At 43.8% G+C, this 21,497-nt stretch overlaps 1 protein-coding gene across 1 annotated transcript in view; it reads left to right on the forward strand.

Moving 5' to 3' along the window:
* The window catches only part of PGAP1 (post-GPI attachment to proteins inositol deacylase 1), a 466,817-nt gene that overhangs the window by 335,541 nt on the left and 109,779 nt on the right, over nt 1-21,497 (forward strand). Inside the window, exon 19 of the mRNA XM_083153565.1 lies at nt 17,378-17,416. Coding sequence (XP_083009691.1) covers nt 17,378-17,416 — 39 coding nt within the window. The remainder of the gene's footprint in view (nt 1-17,377; nt 17,417-21,497) is intronic.

The following is a 21,497-nucleotide window of genomic DNA, read 5'->3' on the forward strand; positions in this document are numbered from 1 at the left end:
GGACCAAGTTGTGAGAGGATATAGGGATAACTAGGAATTCTATTGTCTCTCGGTGAAGGGATCCAATTTGTTTTTCAAGAGGACGAGTTTGAAGATGGCCATGACCATTAGGAATATGGCTGTCAGCTGTTTCCAAATAGAGAGGTGGATCCAGGGGTTGTACTGTAAGGGAAAATATGTAATAAACTTGGAGGAGAGGAAGTGCTCGGCTGCCTCAGAGTCCAATAAAACATTTATCCTAACTGAACCTTGTGAAATGGGAGTGACAGAAATAGTGGATTCAGGAGGAGTTGGAGATGTAAATAGGACTCCAAATCTGTCCTCTCTCTTGCCAATTAGGAGACGAGGATGCTCCGCAGTACATCCAAAAATTATCCTTCTTCGTTCTTTCTCCTCCGGAGATAATCTAAATCGATTGACTTGCATCGGTTTCTCTGGCAGTAGACTGGATGAGGAACTTCATTTTGGGGCTGTGGTTGGACTGGAGAAGGTCCTTCTTCACTTCAGTTGCAGTTCTTGGTACCGGAAATCCACCTGGTTACACAATGTTCATCTAAGGTTGAAGGCATGTCCCGAGTAACAAGATCATCGTTTAAATGACTGGAAAGGCTGTTCCAGAAGGTCAATAAAAGAACCTCCTCATTCCACCTCAGTTCTTAAACCAGTGTCTGGAATTGTATGGTTTACTGGCTCAACGGACGATTGCCTTGACGGATCCTTAGTCGCTGCGGGTGACACTATCCCTGGCTCATCGAAAATCAGTCGGAAAGTAGAGATGAAGGATAGACGGAAAGAGAATCAGAACATTCCCACAATGGAGACACCCAATCTAGTGCTGGACCGGTGAGAAGAGACACTATATAGATGACTTGGAAAGTGTACATTACACTGGTGCAGGAATGGTAACTGTTGAGGCATAGGTGGGAATCTCGACTGTTGAAACTGGCATTGCTGCAGAAGTGGAAGGTGTCAAGTTTTGTAAATACTGAGCCACTTGTCACTATGCCTCCAGGTTTTCTAAACGGCTCATGATTCCTTTTCAGAAGTCCGTTGGTAATCCCTAGTTCGAATCAATCGGGTCAGTTCAAACTGTCACGGGAGTGGATTTGGATGGGTTTGTGTAATGTTCAGGAACTACACTCGGACTAGGGATTGCATGGTTCAAACAAGCTGGTCTAATGATGGACTTTTTCACCAATAGAAAAACATAACAGGCTGATCCCAAATAATATCTTTGAGAAAAGTCAAACGATAAACAAAAGAATGCATGCAATAAGTTCTTGCATAGGAGAATAGTTCAATTGGCCTACAGTAGTTCTTTGCAATAATGAAAACCGGGAGTACCAAGCTCTGACAGAAATCATCAGGGTCGGTGAACACTGGCTAGGAGCTCTTGCATGAGAGTTAGGAAGACGTGATGGTGGTGATAGCTGGATCCAGCTAGAGGAAATGGAGAAGACTAGGATTGATGATAAAGATGCTTAGGATCGGTTTTGAAGAACTGAGAAGTGATGATAATTAGATCCAGTTAGAAAAATGGAGATGACATGAAGATAATTGAATCCGGTTTTGATGAACAGAGAAGACCTGAAGAAGTGAGGGTAGCTGGATGGTACGGTAATGGAGTCTGGTGTATCCTGAACAGAACCAGATGTAAGGGACCGAGTTGGTCAGAAGTGGCCATGATGCAGAATGGAGTCCCAGGAACTGTGACAAAAGACAGGCTGAACTGAGGGTATACAGCAGACCTCTTCAATATACCTTTTTTTACTAACACTGAACAGACTAGGAAGATGACTTATATACAAATGGAGCCTTCTTCAGCTTTCCTTTTCTTGATAGCCATGGTGAGCCAATACAGATGGAGCATGTCCCATCTTTGGCCGGCGCTCACCTGATCCCTTGCACTGGCGAGCGCCGGCGATAGAGACCGTGTGTCTCACACGCACGTGCATCCCAGTTTCCCGTCGGGAACCCTGTCCATCTCCGCTTCAGGGAGACGGACAGGGTTAGGGGGGGTGTGGCAAGTCGGCAAGGACCTGAGGCGGCGAGGGGATCCCCGTTGTAAGGGGACGTGCGTTCATCTTGTGCGCGCGCTTCCCCTTATGGCAGCTGGCGGGGGATGGCAGCTGGCGAATCTTCCGCCATCCCCTGCAAAGATGGGCCACGCTCCATCTGTACCTATTGTTCTCAACTGCACTACAATACATAGAACAATACAGTAGGGGATAGCATAGGATTAAGGGCCTTATTTTGGTTCATTCTTTCTGACAAAATCCTTCTTAGATGGACAAAACCATGTGCACTGCAGGGGGGGCAAATGTAACATGTGCAGAGAGAATTAGAGTTGGGTGAGTAATTTTGTTTCTGTGCAGGGAAAATACTGACTGCTTTATTTTTACACTGCAATATAGATCTCACTTTGAAGTAAAACCCCACCCAAATCTAATTCTCTCTGCACAAGTAACACCTACCCCACCTGCAGTGCACATGGTTTTGCCCATCTAAGAAGGATTTTGTCAGAAACAATGAACCAAAATAAGGCCCCAAGTCCGACAGCTGGCCGTCTGGCTCACTTAATTTTAATACAGGGCTAGATGAGGATGGCTCTATCTGTAGTTAGAAGGTGGCTTCTGTTGCCTGTCAGTGCAGGGAGGCAGGAAGCTAACCTGGCTGGTCCAATGATCCTTTAGAAAGTAGTCAAGGTGGTGGCGCTGCCTCCTAGACCCTGTCCCTCACACTGTGGTGGGACCCGCCCGGTATGAGCTTGCTTTCCCGACGTGAACAGCTTGCTTCCGGGGCAGTGTCGGACATACTGACAGCAGACATGGACTGGTAAGTAACGGACCCGCCAAGCACTGCCGCAGCTGTACATTTATATTTATGTACATTTATATTTAATTTAAAACCTCTAGTTTAGTACACTGGGCTCCCCGTAGTCTTAATCCAGCTCTGGCATACCCCACTCACTTAAGGAGGAAGCTATAAAAATCCAATCAAGGTATCTTTAACAAAGTTATCAGGCAATCATATTGTACCAATACTAACATTGTCAGTAGTTATATGACATACTGTATATCAAGGCTCTGCTACTACTGTCAGCAACTGGTGTGGGCATTACATATAGGCAGCACAACTACTGTCGGCAACTTGGGTGGAGGTTTTAAGTATAGGCAGCGCTACTACTGTTGGAAACTGGTGTGGTCATTATGTAAAGGCAGTGCTACTACTGTTGGCAACTGGTATGGGCTTTATAGATAAGCAGTATGTATAAGCAGCGCTACTACTGTCAGCAAGTGGTGTGGGTGTTTCACAGCGCTACTACTGTCAGCAAGTGGTGTGGGTGTTTCACAGCGCTACTACTGTCAGCAAGTGGTGTGGGTGTTTCACAGCGCTACTACTGTCAGCAACTGGTGTGGGCATTATGTATAAGCATCGCTACTACTGTTGGCAACTGGTATGGGTTTTACACAGTGCTACTACTTTCAGCAACTGGTGTGGGCGTTACATAAAGGCAACACAACTACTGTCAGCAACTTGGGTGGAGGCGTTAAGTATAAGCAGCGCTACTACTGTTTGCAACTGGTGTGGACGTTCTGTATAGGCAGTGCTACTACTGTCGGCAACTGTTGTGAGCGTTAGGAATAAGCAGCGCTTCTACTGTCGGCAACTGGTGTGGGTATAAACTGCAATACTACTGTTGGCAACTGGTGTGGGTGTTACATATAAGCAGCTCTAAGACAGTCAGCAACTGTTGAGGGCATTAAATATAATCAGCATTACTACTGAGGGCAATGCTACCTCTGTGCACCATAGTGGGCATTATGTATAGGCAACTATTACTGTGGCCAACAGTGGGCATTAAGTATAAGCCATGCCACTACTTTTGGACATTATGTGTGTGTAGGGGTGTTTAGTGTTAATTCTAGCACCCATTATCTTCGAAAACCCATACAGTTCCTCTTCCCATCCTGGGATGTCGCTGTCTGCTGTGGTGTTTCTAGCACAAGTTTGGTTTGGATATCAGTGCTGATATACAGACCCACACTGTGCTAGAAGTACTACAGCAGAGGGTTTTCCAAGATAGCGGGTGCTAGAGTGAACACTAGGTGTTATTGTTGTGGCCATTATATGCATATGCAGCGCTACTACTGTGGACATTTTGTGTAAAGAACACTTCTGTGAAGCGGAATGTGAATAAAGGTCTGGGTGAAAAGACTGCCAGTTTCATCCTGAAAGTTGGATTGAGTTATAAATATAGCCGCTGGGACCCACAGCAGGAGCGCATTTATATTTTTTGGTTAAAAAGTCTCCTTTCTAAATATACTGTATGTGGGAATTTTGCGGTTAGATATATACCACAAGGGCTAACCCTTTGAGTGCCAAGTGAATTTGTCAAATTGGTGTAAAAAATTCCCAAGCAAACCATTGTATACATCATAATGACCTGTAATGTGTACCTTATATAGGAAAATAAGCCTTTTTTTTTTAACACATTTATAATTTGACTGGTACTTGTTTCCCAGCAGGGCGCCCAGATTTCTTACGTACGCAACAGTAGTGAAATCGCATCTCATTGCATCGCATGGTACGTTTTTACCATGCGATGTGGGCGATGCGATGCGATATTTGATTAAACAAGCACCCATGCCATGAGATGTGATGAGTGCTTACAGTGAGATGTGATGGGTGCTTACAATGAGATGTGATGCTATGTGATGTGTGCATAGTATGTGATGTGATGGGTGCTTACAATTGTAAGCACCAGCACCTAAGCCATTGTTTAGCGTCAACCCCAGTATCCACTCCACCCCGGAGCGCGGCGAGCGGTGGCGGAACGCGCTCTCCGACCGTTTCATACCCTCACTATCCACGTCGGCGTGGAGTTGAATTTAGATAGCTTGGCGAGCCACCGAGCCCGAAGCGGGGCAAGCGCAGCGTGCCTCGCGAGGGGACTCTGAATACATGTAAAGTTATCCGCGTCCCCTCGCTGTGTTTGCCACGCTTCAGGCTTGGTGGCTCGCTGCGCTCGCCACATTATCTAACATTAACTCCATGCCGACGTGGTATGAAAAGGTCGGAGGGCACTTTCCGCCGACACTCACCACGCTTCGGGGTGGCGTGGATACGGGGGTTGACGCTAAACAATGGCGTAGGTGCAGGTGTTTATAATTGTAAGCACCCATCACATCACATACTATGCACACATCACATAGCATCACATCTCATTGTAAGCACCCATCACATCTCATTGTAAGCACTCATCACATCTCATGGCATGTACAATCAAATATCGCATCGCATCGTATTTGGTGCCATGCGATCCTATGCAATATTTCATTGTATAAGCACTCCTGTGAGGTTAACATGGACATCGCATCACACAGCACTATAGATGGTACGCGATGAGATGCGATTTTTCTACGCAGAATAGCACACTAAGCTATTTGCTTAGTAGGCAACCTGCTAGGAAACAAGTACCATTTGACTTAATATAACAAAACTGAGCGACGTTGGAAGTTTTAGCGGATATTTTGCACATCGCTCACAGAGATGTTGACATTTTTAGCAAATATTTTGCGTTTCTCTCAGAGATGTTGGCACTCAAAGGGTTATTTAGGTCTAACCACAAGGTCAGTTAGGTCGGACCACACACTTTTTTTTTATATTTCCTCAGCTTTATAACTACAAGTTCCATCGGTAAATGCTGGATCTCCAAGTATCAGAATGTTGGGGAGGCTTTCTGGGACTTTTAATTACACAGACAAGCATAATTTTTTTTGGTACTTGTGTATTATCTGGGCGCCCGATATTTTCATTGTAGGGCACTGTACAACCAAAAATCATATCGCATGCGATGCGTCGCGATTGGACTTGATTTTTAATTGTACAGGCACCCAGATGCCTGATTCCTATGTTAAATGCCCCCCCCATACCCGATTTTTTTATTGTACACCCACCCTGATGGGTAATTACTATGTCCCCCCATTGTTAACGCCACCCCACTATCAACGCCAACCCGAAGCGTGGCGAGCGAGGGGGCGGCGGTACGCGTCCTCCGACCTTTTCATACCCCCACTATCCACGTCGGCGTGGAGTTGATTGTATATAGTGTGGCAAGCCACCGAGCCCGAAGCGTGGTGAGCGGACGTGGATTACTTCACATATATTCAGCGGCCCCTTGCGGGGCACGCTGCGCTCGCCACGCTTCGGGCTCGGTGGCTTGCTGCGCTAGCCACACTATATAGATTCGACTCCAGGCTGACGTGGATAGTGGGGGTATGAAAAGGTCGGAGGACGCGTACCGCCGCCCCTCGCGGGCTCGCACGCTTTGGGTTGGCGTTTATAGTCAGCTTGTTGTGGGCCTTGTGGACACATTCACAACACCAATATCATTCATCTAACACAGAAATGACAACGGGAGTTATCGAATAACTGTATTAATTTATAGAAGAAAATGATTAGATATGAACAATAAAGACAATGATTACATACAAAGATCATGATTACATAGAACAATAAATCTAATTAAAAAATAACAATAAGAAAGATAATGATGAAATCTAACGATTATTATAATTAAAAATCATCAAGAGTCAATTTCATTTAGGGAGCAGAGTTAATGCATGTAACATGCGTGGGAACGTGGTGTCACCTGCTAGGCATTTCCACCATACAAATTCCTGCATATAGCTGTCCAGGTTCTGCTTGTAACGCCATTTAGTGCATCCCACAGTCGCTCTATATTTTGAGTGTGCGCTCCACTCTGCTGGTCTAGTTATATTTGTGGTTCACGCGCACGTGAACGTATCCTGCCCGCTCCAGTTCTTCTGTGCTGTACGTACGCCAGCAGTCACTGAAGATGGTCGTGCCGTGCTCTATATTGTCACAGATTGCCACCATAAGTGTGAAATCGTCTTGTTGTGGGACAGGGATGATGAAGCATTGACCGGTTTCTCTACAGACTCCACCGAACACCCACTGCTGTGGGAGTACTCGGCCCACATTAGCCTGTCGTCGGACAAAAAGAGTTTCATAGTGGGGTGGCGTTAACAATGGGGGGACATTTAACATACTAATTACCAGGGCTGTGGAGTCGGAGTCGAGGAGTCGGAGTCTGAGGAAATTTCGAGTACTCGGAGTCGGGGTCGGCAAACAATGCACCAACTCCGACTCCGAAAATTATAATTAATGACTTCTCTACTGTAAGAATAAAGACAAATGCATGCAGTGCCTCACGTAACCGCAAAACGAACATGTTAAGTGACCGTGAAAAAGCATGCTTTTCATGTGCTTCACTATATGGCACGCAACACACAATTCGGAGCACCAATACTTATAAATGTATTCTCCCTTGTAGTTTACAACTTCTTTCCAACGTTCAATAAGGTTTTTAATACCTCGTTGGTAGAACCCACCTGGTATAGACTCGAAAAATTCATTCAACCAAGCTCTCCCACCATACGCACAACATATTTTTACGCTGGGTCGTTTGTTTACCTTGGCTAAGCCATTCCTTACGCTGGTTCATATTGATGTACGGGCACCATTTTTCTTCGCCAGTAACGATTCGGTAAAAAAATCGTTCCTTGTGTCCATAAATTGAACGGTGACGAGCAAGCAAACCAGCGGAGATTGTTGCTCGTTGATTTTTGTTGTCGTCACAAAGCATGCGGAACTCATGCTCCACACTTCTGAACCTTTCCTATTGAGTGAAGATTCTTCTCTATAGCTAGAAGAGCTTAGAAGGACTTGATGGAACAGCTTCTTGGATTCAACTGTTAGTGTTTATATTTATTTTAAAACCTGCATGCCTGCTTGTCTGTATTAGGGTAGACATGTGTACATGTTTCTGGAAGAAACTGTCTATCCTAGGTTTTTAAGTGTGGTGCAAGGAATGTATCAAATACATTCGCATATTAATACAGAGGAGTCGGAGTCGAGGAGTCGGGGTCAGAAGTACGAGGGGTCGGAGTCGGAACATTTATCTACCGACTCCACAGCCCTGCTAATTACCCATCAGGTTGGGTGTACAATAAAAAAACAGGTCTGAGGGGGCATTTAACATAGGAATAAGGCATCTGGGTGCCTGTACAATTAAGAATCGGGTCGCATTCTTAATGATCGGATGCGATGCGACGTGATTTTTGGTTGTACAGTGCCCTACGATGAAAATATCGGGCGCCCAGATAATACACAAGCACCCATAATTATTTCACTTAGTGCTTTGGGAATCTTATAGTACAGTGCTACATCAACAGTCAATATCACATTTGGTATATCAGGCTAGCAAGCATTTCAGAATGAGTTTCATGCCAACGCAAGCGTTTTACTGTATGACACAACTTTATCAAGGATCTGTCTTCCTTACAGGTGGTAGGCCAAATCCCTCCCCCCTTATTGTGAGACTCCCATTTTATATCTCTCAAAGGGACTAACAGATGAAATAATGGTTCATAGTGTAAACATATCTAACAAGGTGTCAGGACAAATTGGTTTAAACTCTATTTATTAATACTTTGTATAATGTGACTGTGATTATATTTAAAAATAGATCTCGCTCTCCTCACACTAGCGTCTACAAAGTAAAATATTATAGAGAAATTGTTCATAACAGGAATTACTTCGGTTTCATCAAACACCTTCCTACATTTCCTTTCCCCTTTCTCTGTTTGGCATCTGCTACTTGAGTGGAGAGCATAATACACCCACGGTCCTACCCTATGGAATGGGCCTAATACCATCCGATCTTGGCAGCAAAACCATCGAGGGCCTGATCAGTACCTGAGCGGGGAATATCAGGTGCTTTGGGTGATACGCGATCTCATATATATCACGTTTATTTCTTTTCCCAGGCTCTCATTGGCACCTTATCTTCCTCCTGTCCCATTGCGATGGTTCCGAATATCAAGGGGAACTAGGATATAATTGCCAACAGCAGACCTGTCCATAGAAGATTTGCATGTATTTTTCATATCCCACATAAGGTTATTCCCTCTGCACCTGGGCATACTCAACCCACCGTTCAATGCAGAAGCACATGGTGGGAAAGCAGATACCCAGGGGATAACCGGTGGGAACTTTCTCTATTTATCATCTCTAAATATCCTTTCATATTTTGTTTACAGTTTTCAGATTTCTAGGGAATCTAAGCAACTACTCTGACCATTAGACCAGGGTAGTGCATGCACCTTATACAGGGTATGCACTAATGCTGATTTCACATTGCCTAAACGCTTGTGACCCGGTATTTAAAACGGTATGTTACCGTTTTAAACCCCTTTCACACCGCACATAAATACCGGGTCTCAAGCAGGTTTGCAGTGTAAAAGCAGGACATATAGTAGCCATGACAGCGTAGTGCATATGAATGAGCCATTCATTCCATATGCACATATATAATGAGCACAGTGCATATGAATGGGCCACTCATTACATATGCACATATGTAATGAGCGTCTCATTACATATGCACTGCGCTCTCATAGCTAGAGTCCTATATACAGGTTCAGAGCCGTTCACATTACATAAAAACGGCTCTGCAAACGGGTAAAAATCCTTTAGAGTCCTACACGGTTCAAATGCCGGTTATTTGTAACCCGTAAATGCAGACTGGTGCTTTCACACTGCAGTTCTAACCGGTTTAAAAGGCTAAAATATTGGCAATATATACTGGTTAAGGGCTGCAGTGTGAAAGGGGTATGCGTGGGTCAGTTTCCTCTATTATTCCAAATCATTTTTCTAGGTCCCATGTCATTCTTTAAAATTTCACTTCATGCTTATGAAAATTAGATCATATATCCAGGTTGAATATATTCAGGTTGAATATCCCGTATCTAAATTATTCTGAAACCCATAGTCTCCAAAATGTACTTTTATATTTTATTTTTTGCGAAAAACCTACAAGGGATATCTGTAACTACTTGGAAAAGCACTAAATATGTGCTAGAAAATGATTGCTTGCCATTCAAATTCAGTGCCTGACATAGTACACAAACTTTTTCATGTTTTAACACCTTGTTTCATGCACAAATAAAATATATGTGTGTGCATTTCATGTGTTTGATGTGTTTATACAACATAAATTCAAGATACCTCATTCAAATATAAAAATATTCCAAAATACTGAATAATTTATTATCCAAAATTCTTCTGTTCCCGAATATTTTGGATAAGGGATACTCAACCTGTGTATACAATTGTTCTCATAAGGTTACATACCCTAGCATTTTTTGTGATTTTCTGGCCATTTGTCAGAGAATATGAGTGATAATTTCCAAACTTTTCTTTCACTCATGGTTAGTGAATGGGTGAATTTATTGTCAAACAACTGTTTTTACTCTTTTTACATCAAAATAACAACAGAAATGACCCTGATCAAAAGTTTACTTACCCCAGTTCTTAATACCGTGTGTTGCCCCCTTTAACATCAATGACAGCTTGAAGTCTTTTGTGGTAGTTGTAGATAAGGCTCTTTATTTTCTCAGATGGTAAAGCTGTCCATTCTTCTTGGCAAAAAGCCTCCAGTTCCTGTAAATTATTGGCCTGTCGTGCATGAACTGCATGTTTGAGATCTCTCCGGAGTCAATGATATTGAGGTCAGGAGACTGAGATGGCCACTCCAGAACCTTCACTTTGTGTTTTGGATCATTGTCATGTTGGAACATCCAAGTACGTCCCATGCGCAGCTTCCGGACTGATGAGTGCAAATTTTCCTCCAGTTTTTTCTGATAACATGCTGCATTCATCTTGCCATCAATTTTGACCAAGTTTCCAGTGCCTTGGTAGCTCACACATCCCCAAAACACCTGCGATCCGCCTCCATGTTTCACATTAGTAATGGTGTACCTTTCATCATAGGCTGTTGACTCCTTTCCAAATGTAATGTTTATGGTTGTGGCCAAAAAGTAGAATTTTGGTCTCATCACTCCAAATGACTTTGTTCCAGAATATTTGGGCTTGTTTCTGTGCTGTTTGGAGTATTGTATGTGGGATGCTTTGTGGCATTTGCGTAGTAATGGCTTTCTTCTTGCAGCCACCATGCAGCCCATTTTTCTTGAAATGCCTCCTTATTGTGCATCTTGAAACAACCACACCACTTTTTCTTTTCAGAGTCCTGTATTTCAGCTGAAGTTATTTGTGGAATTTGTTTTTGCATCTCAAACAATTTTCCTGGCAGTTGTGGCTGAAATTTTTGTTGGTCTACTTGAACGTGATTTGGTTTCCACAGAATCCCTCATTTTTCACTTCTTAATTAGTGTTTGAACACTGCTGATTGGCATTCTCAATTGCTTGGATATCTTTTTACAGTATATCCCTTTCCTGTTTTCTACAGTTCAATTACCTTTTCTCGCAGATCCTTTGACATTTTTAGGAGACCATTACCTCCAGCTGTGTGGGACGGCATTGGGTATAATCTGTGCCCCAGGACTCACCAACCTGTACATGGGTGAATGGGAACATGAATGTACAGATGGGGCGGGGCTCTTCTTTGCTGGCGAATCGCCAGAACGTCACCGCTGGCGATCTGCCAGCAGCCTCACGCGCACGCACGTCTCAGTTTCCGTCGGCAGGGCGACGGGGACCCTGTCCGTCTCCGCTTCAGGGAGACGGACAGGGTTAGGGGGGGTGCGGGGAGGCGGTGGGGACCCCGGGTGACCGCCGACAAGCCGGCGGTCACCCGGGGGAAGCGCTGTCAGAAGGGGACGCGCGCGCATCTCGTGCGTGCGCATCCCCTTTCGCTGTTCAGATGGCGGGGGATGGCGGCTGGCGTCGCCATCCCCTGCAATGATGAGACCTTCCCCATCTGTATATACAATAACAATCCGTTTTTTTCATCATATATACAAGCGCTATATAGATGATTTAATACTTGTTTGGTCTGGTTCACAACAACAACAGATTGCAGAATGTGTAGAAAATCTGCAAATTAACACTTCTAACTTGTCCTTAACCTTAAATTTGAAAAAAACAGCTGTGGAGTTTAGTGATTTAAGCTTAAAAGCGAAAGAAGGTCCCTGAAAGAATTTTCTATAGAGACATCGACATTCTTCAAAACAGTCAACTATAACAACTACCTTGATTATAAAAGCTGTCATTTAAATAGATGGAAAGACAATCTTCCCAACTCGCAACTACTGCGCTTGCACCCCAACTGCAGTAGTTTAGAATTGTTTGACAGCCAGGTAGAAATGTATGATTTACGCTTTAGGGAAAAAGGCTATCCAGAAAATGTGATAAAAGCAGCTATTAAGAGGTATAGGAAACTCGAGTGAAAAGATCTGTAAACTACAAACAAACAACTAAGCAAGATAAAGAGGTTTTTTGTCCTGTTATCACCCGATATAATACCAAGGGTAGTTATATAAAGAGAATACTGACCAGGCACTGGTCAATAATCAGGATGGATCCATATTTTTAAGAAGTAGCTGGTGTACACCCACAGGTAATATTTAGAAGCGCTAACACCTTGAAAAATCTGCTTGTGTCTAGCTTATTACAATTAGAACCCATATCAAATGTGACCACCTTATATCAAATGCCATCACCACAAGGTTTTTTAATTGTGGAAAGTGTCAAATGTGCCCGCATAGTTTAAAAGGAGTGAAAAACATAGAAGGTAAAGATAAGAAAGAACTGCTTATAAAAGGGTTAATGTACTGCAAACTACTTATGTAGTGTATTTACTTACATGTCCCTGCGGGAAAAGATATGTGGAACAAACAAAAAGGATGTTAAAGTTGAGGATATTGGAGCATTATTGTAACATCAAAAATAGAATGACCCCCCACAGTGTCCCCCGGCATTTCAAACAGTGTCAAGCCGGCAACCCAGCAGGGATGCAGTTCATGGGTCTAGAACACGTTGTTTTAGACATTAGAGGTGAAAGCAGAGACAATCTATTCTTGATTTTGCACACGGTAATGCCACATACACGTTACATCATGTCACACACTGTAATGCCCATTGCACATTATGCAACGCACCGTGATGCCCATTACACATTATGCCATGACTGGACAACTATTTAAAGAATAGGGACAAAATGGACACGCACCAAAAATTTACACCATAATGCCTATTACACGTCACACACCATATTATATCACATGCCATAATGCCCATTTCGAGTTATGCCAGGGCTCTATTTTTTTTTAAACTAAGGACAACAGGGACAGTGCGCACCAAAAACTTACACCAGAATGCCTATTATATGTCACACAGCCATTACATAAGTATACTACATGCCCATTACACGTTGTGCCACACACTCCATTTTAGAGGTTCCATTTCCTGAAGGGAGGTCACAATTACCAAATCTATTTGAGAAGCAGACAAACCTTGCCTTGCGATGAAAATAAGATGCCTTTTAACTACATTGGGCGCAAAGTCTCATGGACCCAGAGGCACCGATTTTTCCTGGAACCACTAAGTTGTATAAGGCAGCAATTCAATACAAATAATTTACGTAATACAAAGTAGGTGAAAAATTACTGTTCGGCATGAGCTTAACATGCTTTTTCATAAGGGAAGAATTTATACCAGCCCTAAAATAAAAAGCTTACACGAACAAAACCTTAGTTTGAATATAATTCTTTAAAAGAGGAAAGCACAATTATTTGGTTGCCTGTGGTCATAAATTCTTTGTGTTGCAAAATTTAATAAATAAAGTTAAATAAACATCCTGATAAGCATAAACCATTAAATCATGAAGCATAAAATAGCATTTGAATAAGAATATTTAGAATTCTGGTATATAAAATAAAGGTGGGTAAATGCCAGCATGCCGTAACCCACATTATCCACAACATCTACTGCCTTTAGTAACCAGCCGAGTGAGCTACCATGCCACAGCGTGATAAGCCAGCAAGGGTACATTTGAGCTCCCACATACCTCCCAACATGACCCGCTCCAGGAGGGACACACGGCTCTGTTACTGGACTCCCCTTTTTTTATTTATGATTGGGGTCACCTGTGTTGAACAGGTTAATTGATAAGAAAGGTGTTTCAGCACAGATGATGGCAATCATAGATTGAGAGAGAAGTCCAGGAATAGAGCATTGTGTCCCTCCTGGAGAGGGTCATGCTCCACTTTGGACCTTTGCTTCTTCCTCATATTGTCCCGTACTTGTGACGTCAGAGGCCCTTTCTCCCACAATGATCTAGAATTGACCAAACCCAAAAGGAGGGAATATTGAGGGTAATCTCGATCAGAACTTTAACCACAGCCATTCCCAGCTTAGAAGGTGTCCTGACCATTTATAAGTTAGCACACTGTAAATACGGTTGATTGTGTCTGAGGACGCGGTTGTAGCCCTGTTTCCTATAGCACAGGCAGTGGCACGGTAGTGCAAAAGGCGGTGTGTGACTATGTGTGGGTGCGCGCTTGCAGCATGTATATCGGGTTATACACTGGGGCTCGGCACTCACCTGATCACGTTGTATCCTCTTCTATAGCCGGAGCCGAGTCTTCATTCCCAATGACCGTTCCCAAACACAAAGCGGGGACACACACACGCTGCAATAGGCAGACCTGCTCGTCCTCCTAACACTCACAGCGCTGCCAGTCTCTAGCTGGCTTTCCCTGGCAGCGCTGTGCAGGATCTCCGGCCTCTGGACTCCAGTTCCCGGACACCAGGTCTAATTACCGGGCTGTTCGGAGTAATCCCGGACGGGTGGTAACCCTAGTGGAGCTACAGTTTAGGATGGTGAACCAGCAATAACCAATTTCTTAAAAAAAGTGGCTGCAGGGCAGGGAGGTCTGAACAGGTCCTTAATGGGGGTGCACAGGGCAGGGAAGGCTGGACAAGCAGGGATTGGGGGGAGGGCACAGGTCAAGGAAGACATTGTGTCCTAATACCCAGTGCAGCTCCCATTTCAGCTCCATCCCCACATCACACTCAGGCTGCCTCCCAATATTTGTTCCTGCCCTATCCTGGACACACAGTACCCCTACATGGAATAACATTGTGCTTGCTTACATTACATTCTGTCAGCTTTGTCAGTGCTCCTGAACTTTCCCGGACACACAGTCCCTGCACTGCCTGGCCAGGAGAGCAGAGTCTGCACAGTGCTTTCAGAATGCAGCTAGTGCTGCCCGGTGCAAGACAAAGGTTTCCAGGGGCGCCAGAACTAGTACTCTATAGGTGTGAGCAGCTGCCTGTGACATGAAAGGGGAGCCTGGAGGAGGCACTGTGCTGTGACCGGCTTCCTGCTCACTGTGCCACCTTTGAAAGACATTGCAGGGAGCGCATTGGGGATTATAGAAGAGATGTTATAGCGCTATTAGCAGCTGATAGAGCGTGATGTGCACCGCAGTCCCCCCTGATGGGGTGCCTGTCCCCGTCCCCGTGGCGCCGGCTCCTGTAAAGCTTCTTGATCTTCTCCATGATTCTTTGGGTCGCTAGCTTCAGTGTACGACCTGGATTCTTTTTGAAACTTATTTCATTGGAAAGCTGGATCTTTTTTATATATCTGTGGATAGTTGCTTTTTTGAAATTCTCTTTTTTGAAATTCTGCCAGGTCACATTCGAGTCTTTGCCACAGTATTATAAAAATGTAAAACACGTTCCGCAAGTCCTTCATTTTGACGTTCATTTGAGAACGCTGCATTCTCGGAATAAAATATAAATAATAAATACTAAGTAGATAGTGGAGAATTCAATTAACGAAAACACATTTGTTTAAACGTACACTGGAAACATTATATATGACATTTTACACCAGTCTCAGTTAATAGTAGCACTACCTTATATTCTTTAACAGCACAGTTGTGCAAGGAAAGAAATAATATAAAAAAAATTATATAGTGTTACCAGCACAGTTTTTATTAATGTTGTAGACGCAATTGCATTGTGTATTATGGTTTTATATTTATGTGGTCTGTATTGTTGTTGCAGATTGTACGATATATATGATTAGCCGTTGTTATGGATAAGTGTGGTGCTACATAAGTGCAGATTAAAACTATCAGGCTTTTGCTTGAAAATAAAAAGGTAATTAAGAAATATGTACTTGTTTCCTAGCACTGCGCCCATCGCATCGCATACCATAAGCCTTACAATGGTATGCGATGCGGTTACGCGATGGCACCTGATGTCATACAATTTAAAATCATATACCATCAATGGTATACGATTTTATATTCGATAAGCACCCTAATTGGTGTTTTCAATGTTAAATGGCCCCACTATAAGATTATTAATTGTATAAGCACCGTAATGGGTGTTTACAATGTTAAAAGCACCCTCATGCCACCCCCAGTATCAACGCCAACCTGAAGCGTGGCGAGCGCAGCGGTACGCGTCCTCCGACCTTTTCATACCCCCACTATCCACGTCGGCGTGGAGTTGATCCTAGATAGTGCCCGAGCCCGAAGCGTGGCGAGCCACGCGGAATACATGTAAAGTAATATGCATCCCCTCGCGGGGCTCGGTGGATCGCTGCGCTCGCCACACTATCTACAATCAACTCCACGCCGATGTGGATAGTAGGGGTATGAAAAGGTCGTAGGACGCGTACCGCCGCCCCTCACGGGCTCGCTGCGCTCACCATGCTTTGGGTTGGCGTTCATAGTGGGCGTGGCATGGGGGTGCATTTAACATTGTAAGCACCCATTAGGGTGCTTATATGATTAAAAATCTTATAGGGGGGGCCAAAATCACATCGCATGCAGCTATATGGCATGTGATGCAATACAATGCATAAGATGTCATACGACTGAAAATCGTGGGTGCCGTGCTAGGAAACAAGTACCAAGAAATGAGATACACCTGTCAATTGGGTATTATAGAGATAACTGAGCAACGCTAGGCCAGCCCTCTGACGAAGTTCTCCATGACGAAATGCAAAGGGGCGTGGCCTAGGAGCGCCCACATCTATTATTACAGATATATATATAATTTATTAACAGTTTCTTATATAGCGCATACATATTCCACAGCACTTTACAGAGAATATTTGAACATTCACATCAGTCCCTACCCCAGTGGAGCTTACAATCTATATTCCCTACCACATGTACACGCACACAGACATTTGGGTTAATTTTGTTGGAAGCCAATTAACCTACCAGTATATTTTTGGATTGTGGGAGAAAACCGGAGTACCCAGAGTAAACCCACGTAAGCACAGAGAATATAAAAACTCTGCACAGTTAGGGCCATGGTAGGGATATATATATATCGTACACAAATTTTGAATACCTTCTGAATTTGTGGCAAAGGTTTTTTTTATTCTTCCTTCCTATAAATCCTCCAATTGTTGTTTAGGGGCAGCAACCTTTTCTATGGAAGCACCCTTATCTTTCTATTACTCTCTTACCTATTTCCTTCCACTATTAAGTAAAACATCTCATATAATTTATTTGTGTTTTAGGTCTCAATTTCTACTTCATTTGTACAAATGCTTGGACAGGTGAGTCATAATTAGGTTCTTGTATATGCAGTGGTAAAAAAAAATGTGTAATTGTGTAGAAGTAAGGAAATAAAGACGAAAGACTGAATTATACTAAACATAAAATAACAATGTTCATGTATTTTTTTCTACGCTTGACTTAACTGCTTTGAACTGCCCCCCCTTACCCCCATTTTCTATGGCGTAAAAAGAAAATGCAACCACTCAGCAGCCTAAAACCCATCTCCCTTTTAGCCCAAACCATCATCCCTGCAGTATGAATTCCTATTTTCTTTTACTTGCAGGTTGAATGCCCCTTTCAATCTTCAGTTCAAATACCTCCTTGTCCCTGTAGCCTGCAACCCTCCTTGGGTGCCGGATGATGCTCCGACAGTGGGGATCCTGACAGTCAGGATCCCGGTGCCGGGATCCTGACTGCCGGTGCTCCGACAGGGGGGATCCCGACTCACAGGGGCTATTCTCTCTTGTGGGGATCCACGACCCCCATAGAAGGAGAACAGAACCCGTTATGAGTGTAGCGAGCCACAGAGCCCGCAAGGGGCTTCTTTGCACTCGCCCTCCTGTCGGAGCACCGGCAGTCTGGATACCCACTGTTGGAGGCTCATACCACACCCACCCTCCTTACCCCTGCAGCCCAAAACCTACATTCCTTCTGCAACCTCAATACATTTATCTGAATAAGTTTATTGACTTAACTCCCTTGATTTTATAGGACAAAAAAATCAGTATTGCATGTGAAATTAGATATTGATTTGAACATTGGGCAGATGCAAAGAGGGCTAACAGTCCATTTTAAAACACTTTGGAGTCAGATTCCTGTTATGGGGGAAGCAGTTGCAAATGAAAGGGGTTATTTGTTTGAACATTGAGAACGCACCCAATGTGATCTCTAACCCCCCAAAAAAGTAGGTCATGTAACAAAATACATTGGGTGATGCAAGTGACTTATTCTTGCACACATGCCTAAAGTTCTAAAGGAAATGCGCATCACATCAGGGTTCCCAGTGGACCCTGTTTAACAAGTTCAGTATTGTGCAAATGTATTTTAAGGAAGAACATTCAAGCTTATTTTAAGAGTTATATTAAAGAACTGGTATATTAGGCAGTGATTGTCTGTGGTCTGCATTTCTTGGGTGCATTCAGTGGAAGGATACCAGTATGTTAAGACTTCCTGTATATTATTTGAGGAGCTATACACAAAAAACTAACATAATGGCCTGGACACACATAACAGTTTGTTGCTACTGCATACCACATTTCAGGGCAAAAAAATTAGAAATATGTATTAATCTAAAGTTGGAAATTTCATTTTTTCTTCTACTTTCCTATTTGACCATACTGTTTAAGTTTCTGGGTTATTTTTAAATCTATATACAGGTTTAGTATACCTTATCTGAAATGCTCAGGACCACAACTATTTTGGATAAGGAACAAAATATACACAAAAGAACAGTAAGTATAAATGTGAGTGCACTGAAAGTCTAATTATGGAGTCATAAAATATAACTTTTAATATTATTGCATAAAATTGGTGAAATATTAAAATATAGTAAGAAATGAAAGAAAGAAATGAGATTTAAAACTTATAAGAACCGCTGCTACGCAGTGTTCTCATTTATTAGGGATAAGTTGTCCATATAAGCTGTCGCTCATCACCCACCAATGCTGATAGCACATGGGAGAAATCAGCATGTGGAGTAGTCTATAGATGTAACCAATCTAATCTCTGCCCTATCATTACTCTCCGGGTACACTCATTCACGATTGAAGCGTCATTTCCCTGCAAGGGCAGTAGCCAACCAGGGGGGTCCCTTCCCTAACGTGAACAGAAGCAACACATTTTTTTATGTCCATATCTGCAACTGTCGCACGGATTAAACCCGCTCAATTGTGGGGATTGGTTAAGCCAATCCACTAACGACAATCAGCAGCAGTTGCCGTGTAACAATCACACTGCAGGGACATACTGACACACTCTTACCTACTCAATCCCTATTTTTCTTTCCACACTTCTTCTCTCTTAATTTTATAAACATATTGAAATAGAGCAGTGTTTTTCTGAGACCACCAGGTGGCGCTATAATCAAAACCAATATATTGATATCATGCATGTGCTGAAGTTTTTTCTCCATTCCTTTCCCTTATATCAGGGGTACTCTTTTTTTCGTCAATGTCACACATCCAGACATATATATTTTTTCAAATCAGACATTGATAATACAGTCAAGTAATTTCGCCACACCCACTAGATAGAGGTGTCCTCAAATAATTCCTTTATAATCACCGCTAGAGAGGCAGTCTCATTTCACACAGACTCATTGATCAGGGAATATGATTCAAAACCTGAATCATGACTGCTAACTATAGACGGGGATTTTGTATATAAGGATTTTGTGTATATATGTTCTGTGTGTCATGTATGTATTGTGTCATGTTAGAGTCCTTTATATTACATTTTTATGATTAATAATTAAATGTTTTATTAAGTGTGCCTCCAAACAAAGAGAGTACTTTCTCTTTTCTTGTTTTGACTTTTCCTTACTCTCAGGGGAGCACCTCCACACTGTTCACTGGTGCCGAGGCACATTAACATTTATATTGTGGAATTTCATTATCATTACTTCCTATCAAATAAACATTTTGTTGGGTATCAGTGCATAGGTATACTGTCCCGTTCCCCGTCATCCCATGTTTACACTTACAGACAAAAATACCAATTTTATTACTTCTTAGACAGATGGTTTATATGATGTGGTATTTTACAGTCCCCTTCAGCAATAATGTGTGAAGGTTTTATTAACAAGCTGGCTGTATTAGCCGAATATTAGCTTGTACTGTCTGTATTACTAGATCAGTACAGTTTACACTTTAAGCCCATCACTTTCTGGTGATTTATCTGATCTACTTAGTTATAATAAATGTTTATTTGTTACTTCACAAGTGTAGCCCGTTGAGGGAGCAGACTAACAACTGCTAGCTGGCTTTAATGCCAGTATATGATCGCAGTGTCCGCCGCTCTATCTCTGAACAAACTGTCAGCGGGCTTCGTTGATACAGGTGCAGTTACAATCTCACTTATTAAGTTAAGGCCCCCATACACTAGCCGATTTTGGTCAGATTTCAGCCAGATCAGTCGGATCTGGCTGAAATCGGACCAAAATCGGCTAGTTTTGATGTCCCCTCAGATCCGATGCGCGGTCCCGTGCGCATCGGATCTGCGTCGGGTGGTCGGACCTGCTGCACGTCCGACCACCCGACTTGGGACCTAGTGCGGCGGTGGAGGGAGCAGGGGGGGCTGGGGACGCTGCGGGGGACACAGGCGGCATAGAGCCGGGCAGGGGGAGCCGGCCGGGAGCTGTCAGTAATGAAATAAAAAAAAAAGCCCATACAATGAATGGGCGGCCTGTGATTGGCTGAGCGCTCTCTCAGCCAGTCAGCAATTGGCTGAGAGAGCGCTCAGCAGCCAATCACAGGCTGCCCATTCATTGTATGGGCTTTTTTTTTTAATTCATTACTGACAGCTCCCGGCCGGCTCCCCCTGCCCGGCTCTTTGCCGCCTGTGTCCCCCGCAGCGTCCCCAGCCCCCCCTGCTCCCTCTACCGCCTCGCACAGACGCTGTCCCCCGCAGCGTCCCCAGCAGCGGGGGACACAGACGTGTCCCCCGCAGCGTCCCCAGCGTCCCCCTGCTGCCTCTACCGCCTCGCACCGACGCTGTCCCCCGCAGCGTCCCCAGCAGCGGGGGACACAGACGTGTCCCCCGCCCCCCTGCTCCCACCAGCTCCCACCTCTGTAGCCCCCCCCCACCCTGCTCCCCGGGTTTTTTGCATGTGATAAATCGAGACGATTTATCACATGTAAAAAATGGCACATCAAGTGCCAATCTAATCAAGCTCCCCCGGGGAGCAGCCGGGGAAGCTCAGGGGGAAGACCTATGAGTCCACTGTAGTGATAATCTTGCGGGTCAGGTTATTGACTCGCTGGTTTTTAAGCCTGGAAGCGCTCGTCTTGTCTCCCTTCTATATGCACAATGATTTTCTATCACTAGTGGGGCGGGCTCATGCGGGTTAAGAGCTGGCTGTGA

This window comes from Crinia signifera, chromosome 7 (genome assembly GCF_055691185.1).
Source record: "Crinia signifera chromosome 7, ASM5569118v1, whole genome shotgun sequence".
Lineage (NCBI taxonomy): Eukaryota > Metazoa > Chordata > Amphibia > Anura > Myobatrachidae > Crinia > Crinia signifera.